Here is a 13,483-nt window from a genome sequence, read left to right as displayed (position 1 = left end):
AAATCAATACACACATAAGCGAAAGCAAAGTGTACATAAGACATAGAGCAGAGCAGACATAACAAGCTGCAGCATGCGTCAGTCAGAACAAACCCACCTACAGTACAAGCACATATATAACACTGAGGCACGTTAAAGACTTGATAGACTTGATGTGTACATCAACAATGGAAAATAGCAACAGTGAACAAGACAAATGTACATATAAGCGAAACAAGCAGGCAGGACAGACAGTACATCAATGCTTGCACACCTCCTTAAGGCTGTGTTTGAATGTTTTGTACGTGTTTTGTGTGTGTGTGTGTGTGTGTGTGTGTGTGTGTGTGTGTGTGTGTGTGTGTGTGTGTGTGGCGGCAGAGCATTCCACGAGTGAGCTGCCTTCACAGAGAATGTAGATTTGCTAAACGAGCTTGACCTATGTGAAATGACACAAGCAAGTCATGAACAAACCCAAAAATACATATGTATGTATGCGGTATGGCCAACGCGGTAAAAAAAATCTATGTTGCACTTTTATTAATTTCTACGAATAGAATATCATGCATATTAATGCATATACTCATGTTTAACAGTTATTGCTATTCTGAAGGTATTTTAAGAAAGATTGAAATACATATTTAACCCATTTTTTTCAAGTTAGCCCAAAGATAGCTAGGAGAACTAAAGTTAAACATGTTTATTTTCAGACACTTTAATCACAGATCACAGTAGGAGTCCTCTGATCAGCCTGCATGTAAACAGGGCTGACGTTGAGCAGCGGCGATGTACAGCTGATACTGTTTGTGTGGACGTGGTGAAAGAAGAGCATGGTTCTACTTTTTTCCATCCGCGCTGTTTATCGGACGGAAGGAACGTGACGTAAAGCGCGACGTACCCGCGTGCCCCCTTGTTTACTACCGTTAGAGTATAAGTAGGTGGGATTCCCCCCGCGCGCTCTCCCATTGGCTGAGTCCTTCTATTTAGTACGGGTTCCACGCGTTTGGACAGCAGACTGTAAACGCCAGCATCTCCCGGACTCAAGGATTTTATACCTCGTTTTCTTATCCTGTTTGTGTTTTTGTTCGTTTTGATGATGACGGGTAAAATACGGTTCGTCCAGTCTCTGATGAAGACGGCGGCGCAGGCCAACGTGCCCAAACACATCGATCATTTCTCCAAGTTCTCCCCGTCTCCTCTGTCCATGAAGCAGTTCTTGGATTTCGGTGAGCGCGCCTCATGTGTGGCTGATCAGCTGTGTTTACCTGCAGAGACGTTCTGCGTTGTGTTTGTGTGAGAGAGACGTCATAGCGTCAATTGAAATGTTCCAGTCTTGAGCACGTTCGCTTGTTTATTTTTTAATTCATATTTTCTGTGCACACGCTTGATGATCCCCAGTGTTCATTGCTCAGGTTCAAGCAGTTCAGAGTGATGATGATGATGATGATGATGACAATGACTTTTGTGAGGGACTGTACACAAATTACAAAAACACAAAATAATAATAATTGCTTGTTCTTTAGACTGAAGGTAGAGCAGGGCTTTCATTTCATTTTTTTTGTTATATTATATAATTCAAATTGTATTACAGCCGTCCCCTGCTGCATAATTAGTAGTTTACTAAACCGCTAAATATATCAGACAACCTCCACTTGGAAGGAGTGGTTCATGGACAACAGTTCTGTATCGGGGTTTTATTCATGTTTACATCAGTGGCTCTCTTAAGATATGTAATGTGAGGTTGGGTACATGTGAGTCAGGTTCAGAGGATAGCATTAATCATTCTGCAGAGGGCTGTGCTGTTTTAAAATAAAGTGAAACCACACTAACAGTTTTCATGCAGGCCCATATTGTGTTCTAATTACCAACATTTTTCTCATGATTCGATTCATGATGAATTGGCTAAATCTTGACCCTGGTCCACTTCCAAGTTTCATAAAGCTTTCAACCACATCTCAAGGCCTTCATCAGCAAGTTGCAAGCAATCCACAACCCCCCATGACTGAAATCCCATAGGTCACTTAATGAAAAGTTAGCCATCTCAATTTGCTCACCAAGACCATGAGATGCGTTTGAAAGTACCGTAAAAAGCAAGTAAGTGGACCTTGAGTTAGAATATTTTATCAGACTAGTAAAAACTTGTTTTAAGTCCTTTTCCATTGATTTGTAATTCTCCAGGTTCGACCAACGCCTGTGAACGCACATCGTTCGTCTTCCTGCGCCAGGAGCTTCCTGTCCGTTTGTCCAACATCATGAAGGAGATCAGCGTGCTGCCGGACCGGCTGCTGGCCACGCCCTCGGTCCAGCTGCTCCAGAGCTGGTGAGCCCTAGACATGGACTATCACTGAAGGGTTCACGCATTGATTCATAGAAAATATGACTCACTAACTTGTTTGACAAATAAAGGTAAAGGATGGACAGGACTGAGCACAAGTAGTTAAGAAAAAACATAGGTGTTTACATGATATTATATGAGTGACCTACAGTATAATACAAATAATAAACAATATAAATAACAATGTCTATATGTGTGTATGTATGTATGTATGTATGTATGTGTGTGTGTATATATATATATATATATATATATATATATATATATATATATATCGTCAAATGTAAGTTGTAAACAAAACAATGCAAATATATACATAAATATTTAATGGGTACACAAAAGTCATAGAACATCTTACTCAAGTAGAAATAATATTACTTTCCAAAAGCAACTTATTATAATTAAGTAACAAAAGTACAATGTGACATTCCACCTTTGGATAATAACTATTGTATCATTTTCCTGTTGTCACTTCAGGCACAGACCGTCCTCTGACCCTTCACACTTGTGAAACACTTTGAAAGCACTTTTCATAACTGCAGAGTAGGTCCTCACTTAAGAGCTGTGACGTTGTTAATCCTATTCCGATGAATAGCAGGCCAACACTGCACAGCGTATTATCAGATAGCACATTACAGAGCAGTGAGAGGAGGAGGAGGGGTGGGGTGGGGGGGTGAACTTTGTCCCAGTTCCCCCTCTAACCCCGCCTTTCTCCTTCTTCCTCTTCTTCAGTAGCTCGCCCTGCCCGCTTGTTATTGCAGCTGAGAGGAACAGCACGTTCCGATCAGCAGCCTCACTTTGACACAATCTGAACTGAAGTATCCATAAGAAAATAGTAACTAAGAAAGGTGTCGAAAAGATTGTATCCTCCGCTAATGAAATGAGTCATTTGACCTGACGGTGCTAACTGAAAACACTCCGGTTACATTCGTTCTCAAACTTTTGAGGCTAATTCAAGACTTGTTCCATCTTTTGTCATGGACATGTGACCTCTGACCTCATTGTTGTTGGCTTGTAAAGGGAGGTTTGGCACACACAACAATGCGGAAAAAAGGTCTTTTTTTTTTTGGTCTTTAAAACTGACACGATCTTGCAACGTTAAGCTGTATGATTTTATGTTTGTATTTTTATATATAGTAGATTAATGAACACAGTTCATTTTGCCAGCTCTCTCTCTGTTTTCCACAATGTTGACAGCATGCTGTGGTGTCTCTGGGAACTTTCTAGGAATTGCTCACAGGAAATGAGTTCTCACCAGACTCTGTGATTTTCTTTGTACTCTTATTTTGAAGGGAAAACAAATTGGGACTTGCTTGAGACTAGAAACCTCGAAGACACGTCTAACCAGCTGCTCATAATCTGCTGTATGTTGGGGTGTGGGAGGGGGGTTGTTTCAGGGAACCATAGTCACGTGGGAGTTATTTTCTTTGAATCACGTCAACACACACACACGCACTCGGAGATGGATGATGGTGTTTACATCCTCTCTGTCTCCTCCCTCTCCCTCTCTCCTTCTCTCTCTCTGTTTTTCTGACCCGCTCGCCCAGAGGAATGTACAGTTAATACCTCCAGGCTGCAGTGGTGTTAATGTGATCACATGCGTGTCTAGCTACCGCTGTCTCCTGTGGATAGCCAGTGACTGTCTCCTGGTGTTTGTGTTCTCTCAGGTACATCCAGAGCCTGATGGAGATCCTGGAGTTTCTGGACAAGAGCCCAGATGACCACAGAGTCCTTGAAATGTGAGCGTAACACACCTATGTGAAAAACAAGAGCAGACCGGGGATATATCTGTACAGGATAACGTTTCACTCTCAACTTTTTCCTCAAACCTAAACTCTGCCTCCTTCCTCTTCCTCTTTCATCCCCTCTTCTTTCCGTCCCCCACCGATCCCAGGTTTTCGGAGGTCTTGGAGTCCATCAGGAACCGGCACAACGAGGTGGTCCCCACCATGGCTCAGGGAATCATCGAGTACAAAGACGCATTCGGCCAGCAGGACGCCGTTACCGACCACAACATCCAGTACTTCCTGGACCGCTTCTACACCAGCCGCATCTCCATCCGCATGCTCATCAACCAGCACAGTGAGCACACACACACACACACACACACACACACACACACACACACACACACACACACACACACACACACACACACACACACACACACACACACTCACAAAACTATACGCACACTTCCAGGTGGTTCGGACACTGGAGTTGCTGCCAGATTCTGTTCAGTTCAGATTGTGTCAACCTGTTTTAAACCACACTAACTACTACTAGTTATGGTAGTCATACTCAAATTATAACTATTTCTGTTTTCTCGACTCTCTTGCAGGTCTTGTCTTCAATGGAAACACAAACCCCGCCCACCCCAACACCATTGGCTGTATCGACTCCATATGTGACGTGCCAGAAGTTGCGCGAGGTAAGAGGAAGGAGGAGAGAGAGTGAAGGAGTCACAGGTGGTTTTGACCCATGGTAATTAGGTGTATATCAGCTTACACTTGCCCTTCATTCCATGATGTTCTCATTACAAGTCAAGTCAGTTTTATTTCTGTAGCATCATATCATAACAGATGTTATCTCACTTCAGACACTTAATTCTAGACTGTGCTCTATAATTTACTGAGATCTAACGTTCCCCCATGAGTGGCAGTGGCAAGAAAAACCCCCCTTAATGGGTAGAAACCTTGAGCAGAACCGGGCTCTAGATGGGACGGCCTTCTGCCTCGACTGGTTGGGTTGAAGGAGAGAGAGAGGGAGAGAGAGACAAAAATGCACAGCAACAGTAATACTAATAGAAATAGGACTGATAATAGTAGTAGTGGGTGTCAAGTAGGGCCCGGCAACAAGCACAGCCACGGTCGAGGTGTAACCCTGATCCATGGAAACCTGTGAGGAGAGAAAGCACAAAGACTCTGGGGAAGAAACAAATTTAGTAATATTTGTTAATGGGACATGAATTTATACAGAAGGAGATAGCGAAGAGGAGAGAGGAGCTCAGTGTATCCTAGGAAGTCCCCTGGCAGTCTAGGACTATAGCAGTTTATCTAGGGCCTGGTCCAAGGCAAACCTGAGCCAGCCCTAACTATAAACCTGAGCCAGCCCTAACTATAAACCTGAACCAGCCCTAACTATAAACCTGAGCCAGCCCTAACTATAAACCTGAGCCAGCCCTAACTATAAACCTGAACCAGCCCTAACTATAAACCTGAGCCAGCCCTAACTATAAACCTGAATCAGCCCTAACTATAAACCTGAATCAGCCCTAACTATAAACCTGAGCCAGCCCTAACTATAAACCTGAATCAGCCCTAACTATAAACCTGAACCAGCCCTAACTATAAACCTGAATCAGCCCTAACTATAAACCTGAGCCAGCCCTAACTATAAACCTGAGCCAGCCCTAACTATAAACCTGAGCCAGCCCTAACTATAAACCTGAACCAGCCCTAACTATAAACCTGAACCAGCCCTAACTATAAACCTGAGCCAGCCCTAACTATAAACCTGAGCCAGCCCTAACTGTAAGAGTTATCGAAGAGGAACGTCTTAAGCCTACTCTTAGGGGCCCAACAAAACAGTGCAGTGTCAAAATAGTAACACCTTGAAAGTACTCTGGCTACCTGTCCAGGGTGTGCCCTGCCTTCGCCCAGTGTCAGCTGGGATTGGCTCCGGCCCTTCCCATGACCCTGAACAGGATAAGCGGTTAAAGAGAATGGATGGATGGATGGAACTATTTCAGTCTTTAACGTTGTATATCTCTGGCTGAGGAGCAAAATAAAAACCACATCATCAAAAAAAGCAGGTTGATAATTGGGTCAGAGCTGGTCGGCTGCTCATCCAGTTCGGGCCGGTCTCGATGTTAAAGCCGAACGAGTCGGAGCAGCTAGTTGTGATCCATCACACTTATCAGCCAGGATGTGTATACCGATGATAACCTTGTTATTTATTACATCTGTTTTTCATTATGTCGGTTTTATCGTGTCCATGCGTGTGCAAAGAATGGAGTTTTTTTTTTTCTTTCTTCCTGTCACTCTCTAGATGCCTATGAGAGCTCTAAGTTGCTGTGTGAGCAGTATTACCTGGGAGCACCAGAGCTGGAGCTGAGGCAGATGAATGGTAAGACACACACACACACACACACACACACACACACACACACACACACACACACACACACACACACACACACAAAAGCACTGCGACCAAAACACACACACTCAGAGTTTTTTATCCATTGCTAATATGTGTGTTTGTGTGCGTTTAGGCCTTGACTGTTGTTTTCCTCCCCTAGCCAACAACAGCAGAGAGCCCATCCACATCTCATACGTCCCATCTCACCTGTACCACATGCTCTTTGAACTCTTCAAGGTAACAAATGATACTGCATCTGCACGATATATATTGTACTCCTTGCAGTAGTAAGGGAGTATAACTAGTATTGCGGTTCCATAAAGTTGGACGACTTGGGAGGGACAGATTTTTGACCTGAATGACGTGACGTTCTGGTTCCAACAGCTGATAAGCCTCCGTGTTTCCTCTCTGTAGAATGCCATGAGAGCAACCATTGAGAACCACGAGGCCAGCAGGACCCTCCCACCCATCAAAGTCATGGTCGCTCTGGGTGGAGAGGACCTATCAATCAAGGTGAGTGACTCTATTGAATACAAATATAACTCTTAAATCGTCTTTATTTGACATCCGCAATATGTCGGTGATGTATCTTCATTTCCTCGAATCGCAGTTTTTGTCCTGTACTTCTGTTGCACTGCATGGACTTAAGCCCTACTGAGAGCAACCGTTCATAAAACCCCAGAATGCATCAGCATACACCAATACAACATTGACGAAGGTTTCTGGAACGTCGCAGGTTGAATGAACAAGAAAGGTGTTACTCGAATGCCCCAAATTGTTAAACCAAGAATAGAAACAAAGTTGGTTCAACTAAAACTTCTTCACTCCAAAAAACACAGTAATCCTCCCTGTACTACAGCCACACTAATAACAAGTATGCCTAAGGTGATTATGTAGTGATTGCTGAAATAGCTTTGGAAAGAAAGAGTAGAAAGAATGTGACCGTGGTTAAGTGGAGAGCGGGGCCACCTTTCAATCAGAGGGTCGACGGTTCAATCCCCGGCTCCTGCTCCACTAGTCTCATGTCAATGTGTCCTTGAGCAAGACACATAACCCCAAAATTGCTCCCGCAGCTGCATGTATGGTATATAGATAGATACTGAATTGTAAGTCGCTTTGGATAAAAGCGTCTGCTAAATGACTGTAATGTAATGTAAAAATGTTATTTTTCTTGTCCCCATTCTGAAAGCGTTTTCAACCTTTGCCCCAATGTTGTTGTTACCCTGACTGACCTCTGTTCAGCTGCTTAATTAGATACATAAACCCCACAAACCCTCATTGTCATCAAAGAATCATCATCCGTCCACATACCAAGCCTATTTATTGACATCACTGGCTCCTGGCACATCATCCATCCATATTGAGACAGGAATAACTCGCACTAGCGCATTATTAAGTTGCCCTAATTGCCTGCCATTGACGAAACTGAATGTGGTTGTTAAGGGTGGAGTTACACACACACACACACACACACACACACACACACACACACACACACACACACACACACACACACACGTATCAGGTCATCCTGCTCTGTATTATGCTAACAAGATAAAAAGAGTTTTGTGTCCAAATTGAGATCTCAACCCTTTCGGGGGGATGTCATTGTACTGCTGTGGACGGGGACAGTAGACAACAATCCATATCAGTTAAAGTGTATGCTATATTTAGAACATTGTCTGACCGGGAACTAAACTGAAGGCGAGACTGACGGAAAGATAAAGCGGTGAAAATATTCCAAATATAGCGTAGACCTAAACTGAGGTGGCTAAAATAGGTTTTTGCGCCTGTCCCCAGCGGGACATTGCGGCATCCACTGTAGTAAATACACTGACTATAGATAAGTACCTTTATACAAACCAAACTTAAATATACCCAAACTATCCCTATAACGTCTCTGTCCTCCTCCAGATGAGTGACAGAGGAGGCGGCGTTCCCTTCAGGAAGACGGAGCGTCTCTTCAGCTACATGTACTCCACAGCTCCCAGACCCTCCATCGGAGACAAGCACAGAGCCCCACTGGTGAGCAGCTCGCACACAAACACACACAATCAACTGCAATATTAATACACGAGGAGAGCTAACGTGTGCATATGTATATATGTGTGTGTGTGTGTGTGTGTGTGTGTGTGTGTGTGTGCAGGCGGGGTTTGGCTATGGTCTGCCCATCTCTCGCCTCTACACTCGCTACTTCCAGGGAGACTTGCAGCTCTACTCCATGGAGGGTCACGGCACTGACGCGGTCATACACCTGAAGGTAACATCTTGTTTACACACACATTCATGCACCGACATATTGCTCGATCAGGGCCCCGTTCTCTAAATGTTATTGTCATTATATTTCATCATGTACTGAAGTCTTTACAGTAAACACGACTGCACTGGCTGGTTTTAGTTTCAGGACTTGTTTCTCTGACGACATTTCAAGATAAATTTAAAACCGAAAACCAAAGTCTGCCTCAAATAGTTAACGATCAAATGACGCTAACAAGGTTATCGCTGTAGCATCCTCGCATCGACCGTCTACTCTCTGTGTCCGTTTCTAGGCGTTGTCTACGGACTCGGTGGAGAGGCTGCCAGTTTTCAACAAGACCGCTTTGCGTCACTACAAGCTGAGTTTGGAGGCGGACGATTGGTGCGTTCCCTCCAGGGAGCCACTGGACCTTGCTGTGTACCGCTCCTCCAAGTGATTCGGTCATGACCTGTGACACGACTTCTGCCACAAACCCTCACAAGCTGACCATAAATAAATGTCCGTCAAGAGACGGGGGCATCGTGGAACCAGAACTGTTACCCCCGGCGGTGAACGGGAACTGAGGTGACCAAAAGTGTCCGAGGAGATAAAAAACAAAAAACAAAACGGAGCATCTGCGTCCTGATCGTCTGGGAACTTCCTGGATTGCAAGCGAGCGTCTTCTTCCTGTACCTCTCTCTTTTTTTCTTCACATGTGTGGTTTGGATAGAGAAAGAGAACAACAGGGTTGACGTTTAAGATAGTCAAAGACGCAGTGGTGGAAATCCAGAAAGACAGAGCGAGATGGAGAGGTGAATTGAGCTAATGGTAGGGCTGAACAATTTGAAGAAAGTATCTTATTGTGGGCATTATCCGACCAACATTGAGATTGGAATTTGTGGAAACATTACACCCAAACATTAGCGACCTGTTTTGCTGATTCCTTTTCATGAAGTTGTTTTTATGGTGCTTCTCAGCCAGTGCCAGCGGAATGTTTTCCTCAGACAGTAAGTGCGTTTTTCTTTAAGGTGCCTGATGTTTCAATCGTTCTCACTCCCAACTCGTCCAATATCAAAGCTTGGTCTCTGACCCTCGGCGTCTGATACCCTTTAGCGACTGTATGACACCCACCGGGCTTTCGACTCATCATTATTAGACTGTCAGAGCAACTGGCTGGATAAAGAGTAGGAAGTGTGCATAGGGCAGGACTTTCACCCAGGAGACCACTGTTGGTGTCCCGTATGAAACCGTTGACTTATTTGACTCTACTTTTTTTTTTACGTCACTCTGTTACGTAACAAAAGTAAAGTAGTCAACATACTTATTTTAACCCAAACACACAATCTTTCCCGAAGCCATACCAAGTACTTGTGTAGCGCAAGTAAACCTAAAAACTAAGTAAACCTACCTTTGGAAGTTCATTGTGAAAAGACACTATGCATGTAGCAAATGGGAAGTGACAAGCTTTTCATGACTGGTATAAGAAAGGGACACTTGAGGGGTACCATAGATTGAATTGAGTAGGGCCACATACCAAGCGTTGGTATTTGACAGGTTGGCAGACAGACGCTGATTAAGGATCATCTGGTTAATGTTTAGCAGGTACTGTAACAATGTCAAAGAGTTATGTAAACTTGTCTTCTGCAGACAATAATGGTTATCCATTAATCGGCTTTGATAAAAGTGTGGCACGCCTCTTAATCGGTTTGTTGTTGAAGACCTGTAACGGGTTCAAACTGCAATGAGTGTATTTGACCCTGTATGCTGTATGTATATTGATAATCACTTATATCACTGATGTAGTGACTCACTGTGTGTATTTGCAGATACGTGTGTGACCCAGACATGTGAAGTGTCTATATTCTATTGTATATTTGAAGTGAACTGTTCATAATAGAGGACTTCTATTTTCTATAAAGAAATGTTTGGAAAATAAATCGTCCTGAAAGTAATTTACCTTCTGTCCTCAATATTATTTGGTGATTTCATATCTGCTGATTCAGGGTTTGTGGCAGCAGTCTGCGGTAGTCTTATATTGTGTGTGTGTGTGTGTGTGTGTGTGTGTGTGTGTGTGTGTGTGTGTGTGTGTGTGTGTGTGTGTGTGTGTGTGTGTGTGTGTGTGTGTGTGTGTGTGTGTGTGTGTGTGTGTCTCACAGGCCATGAACTGTGCAGGCTGTCCAATGTCCAATCAGGCACTGAGTTTTATTTGCCTGATATCAGACAGAATTGTCAACTGGTTAAACTGGAACTCAGTGGAGTGGGTGGATTCAAGGGTCTGGACACAGTCATATAACAAGGTGTGTGTGTGTGTGTACGTGTGTATACGACCTGGCATAGCTTACATTGGCACAAGGATCAATGCAGGGACTTTGGCCACCATGCCAGGTGTGCTTGTCGGAACTTCAGTTATCACGCAGTGTGTGTGTGTGTGTGTGTGTGTGTCTGAACATAAGCTACCTATTGCAACCCAAGATTCTATGAGTATAGGCGTAGCCCTCTAAGAGCTGCCGCCGTTGGGTTCATTCCAAGCAGCAACCTCCGAGGCTGAACAATTTGAGCCAAAACAAAGTGACAAAAGCAGAAATTCATCAAATGGGCACTTGAGGATGGCTCCAAAAGCGAGTCAACCCCCATAGACACCAATGCTAAAACGCCCAACTTTACAGCAGAAATAGACATTTTTACCAACGGGCAACTGAGAGCAACAAGACCACAGCGTTAACGTTAGCTGGCTAGCAACAAAGCAGCATATCACCTTGCTTGTTAGCCTGGTAAACTCAGAGGTATCATCCATATTTTGCTATCAGGGAATTTAAATGAGACAGTGGAGACTAAAACCTGCCAGTTCAATCAGGAGAGACAAGTCAGATGAAGAAAATATAATAGTTTATCAATAACAGATGATATGTGATGATAAAGTCTTCAGAGTCTTTGGTGCTTGGACTCTACAGGGAGATTTGTGATGGAGGGGCGTCTGCCCTGAGCAGCAGCAAGTTAAACCCCCCCGTGGATTCCAGACACTGGTGGTGGTGGTGGTGGTGGTTAGGCTGATAGAATGATGAGTTGATGAAGATGATGAAGACTGGGAGGAGATGGAGAGGTGGAGGGGTGCGTAACAGCAGCGTGAACGTACTGAAGGTAAAGAGACAATCATATTTTAGAGAGACAGCAGTAAGATGATGGATCAACGATGTCATTGTTTCGTTGTGCTATTGGATAGAAGAGACCAGCTGATATCATGACTGACAGCCCCAAACAATGACAGCAATGCAATTATGAGTGAGCATGCGAGAGGAGTGATTGACAGATGTATGAGAAATAAACTACAAGTATACAAGAGTATAGTCTTCCTGACTGAATTTACGCTGGAGCTTCATTTGCAAGTACTTGTAAGCGTACATATTTGATATTCTATTTATCATGTGTTGAAGATGTATTTATTAAAGATCTACAGTACGTGGAGGAGACACGGGGGACTTTCTTGAAGTCTGATGACTTTGTATTGTGCGTGTCTGTGGTTTTCCAACAATATTTGTCATTCTACACTAAACTTTACAGTTTCAAGATTAAAAAACAAAAAAAAGCCTTCGGTACAGTCCCAGCTCAAATGACTCCGTATAAATCCATCACACGACAAACTTGGCTTGAATGAAAGACAAACACCTAGGGTCAGTGGGGCGTTCAAGTAAAATCTATCTGTTTACAGACTTCTAAAGTTCACTCAACCTGTGCTGAGTATGCAGCTAAGTCTGATACAACAAGTGACTGCATACACACACACACACACACACACACACACACACACACACACACACACACACACACACACACACACACACACACACACTCATGCACTGTACCCAGAATATTTAACCAAGGCTGGTTCATGGCAGGCTAGTCTGAACCAGTTATGTAATGCGTGAACAAGATAAATGTTGTCCCTGTTACAGCAGAACATGGTCCAGGTTACCCTGCACTGTATTTGGACTGTTTGTACGTGACATCTGACACATCATTAATATCTTCCACCAACGAAAGCACAACAGAAAGTGTGTTTACATCGATTGTTGTCACAGTCTCCTGATCAACCCTAACGTTCTGGGGCGACAAATCTGTGCAACAAATGGTATCAGCCCAGAAATTGCTGCAACGACGTATAAGACATAAAAGAACATGGGGATGCCCCTCATCTATCTGTATCATAAAGTTCTAAGCCCCTTTATACTTTCACAATTTATTCAATAATGAATGAATATATTTTTAGTTCGGATTCATCACTAGAACAACACGATACACCACCATGGTACCACTATACTGGGTCGATGTGGGTCTCAGTTAAAGCCTCAAACGCTGGACATTATCACCTTAATACTTTAGAAGTTTGAACCTGTTGATTATCAACATGATTTTGAAGCGATGGAAACAAATTTCAGAGGGTATAAAATATTTGCGTTCAAATGTAAAAAAATTGTCTTCTAAAACGAAGGCATGAAAAAAGTGATCGGTCTGTGTTCAGTCATGTGATTAATGACCAAACAGTGACCCAGTGTGGTGAAGTTTACACATTACCTTTATTCTATTTTTACTTGACCAGCTTCACTAAACTAGGGAATTTCCTTTACGTTATAATTAAAAATTATAATGAAATACTCTCATAGTGAATACAAATCTGAGCAATATGGCTTTGTAACCAAGAACAACTCTTTCTCGTTACAGGTTTCGCACAATTTTCAAAACACTGCACACATTTCACACTACCACACACACACACACACACACACACACACACACAG

General features: G+C 43.3%; 1 protein-coding gene across 1 annotated transcript; it reads left to right on the top strand.

Annotated features, from left to right (window-relative positions):
- The first annotated feature begins 953 nt into the window (after positions 1-953).
- On the top strand, positions 954-10,642 carry LOC137888143 (pyruvate dehydrogenase (acetyl-transferring) kinase isozyme 2, mitochondrial-like). Its single transcript, XM_068731464.1, has 11 exons — positions 954-1,202; positions 2,155-2,296; positions 3,979-4,050; positions 4,206-4,393; positions 4,653-4,742; positions 6,362-6,439; positions 6,615-6,691; positions 6,869-6,967; positions 8,369-8,479; positions 8,601-8,714; positions 9,004-10,642. Exons 1-11 carry the CDS (start codon positions 1,070-1,072, stop codon positions 9,145-9,147), a joined length of 1,248 nt encoding a protein of 415 aa, XP_068587565.1. The 5' UTR covers positions 954-1,069; the 3' UTR covers positions 9,148-10,642.
- Positions 10,643-13,483: the final 2,841 nt, after the last annotated feature.

Source organism: Cebidichthys violaceus, unplaced genomic scaffold (genome assembly GCF_023349555.1).
Source record: "Cebidichthys violaceus isolate CVI_PGR_0920_01 unplaced genomic scaffold, fCebVio1.0.p SCAF_52, whole genome shotgun sequence".
NCBI classification, from domain to species: Eukaryota; Metazoa; Chordata; class Actinopteri; order Perciformes; family Stichaeidae; genus Cebidichthys; species Cebidichthys violaceus.
The sequence above is the reverse complement of the archived record's forward strand: the minus strand, read 5'-3'. Positions and strand labels throughout refer to the sequence as shown.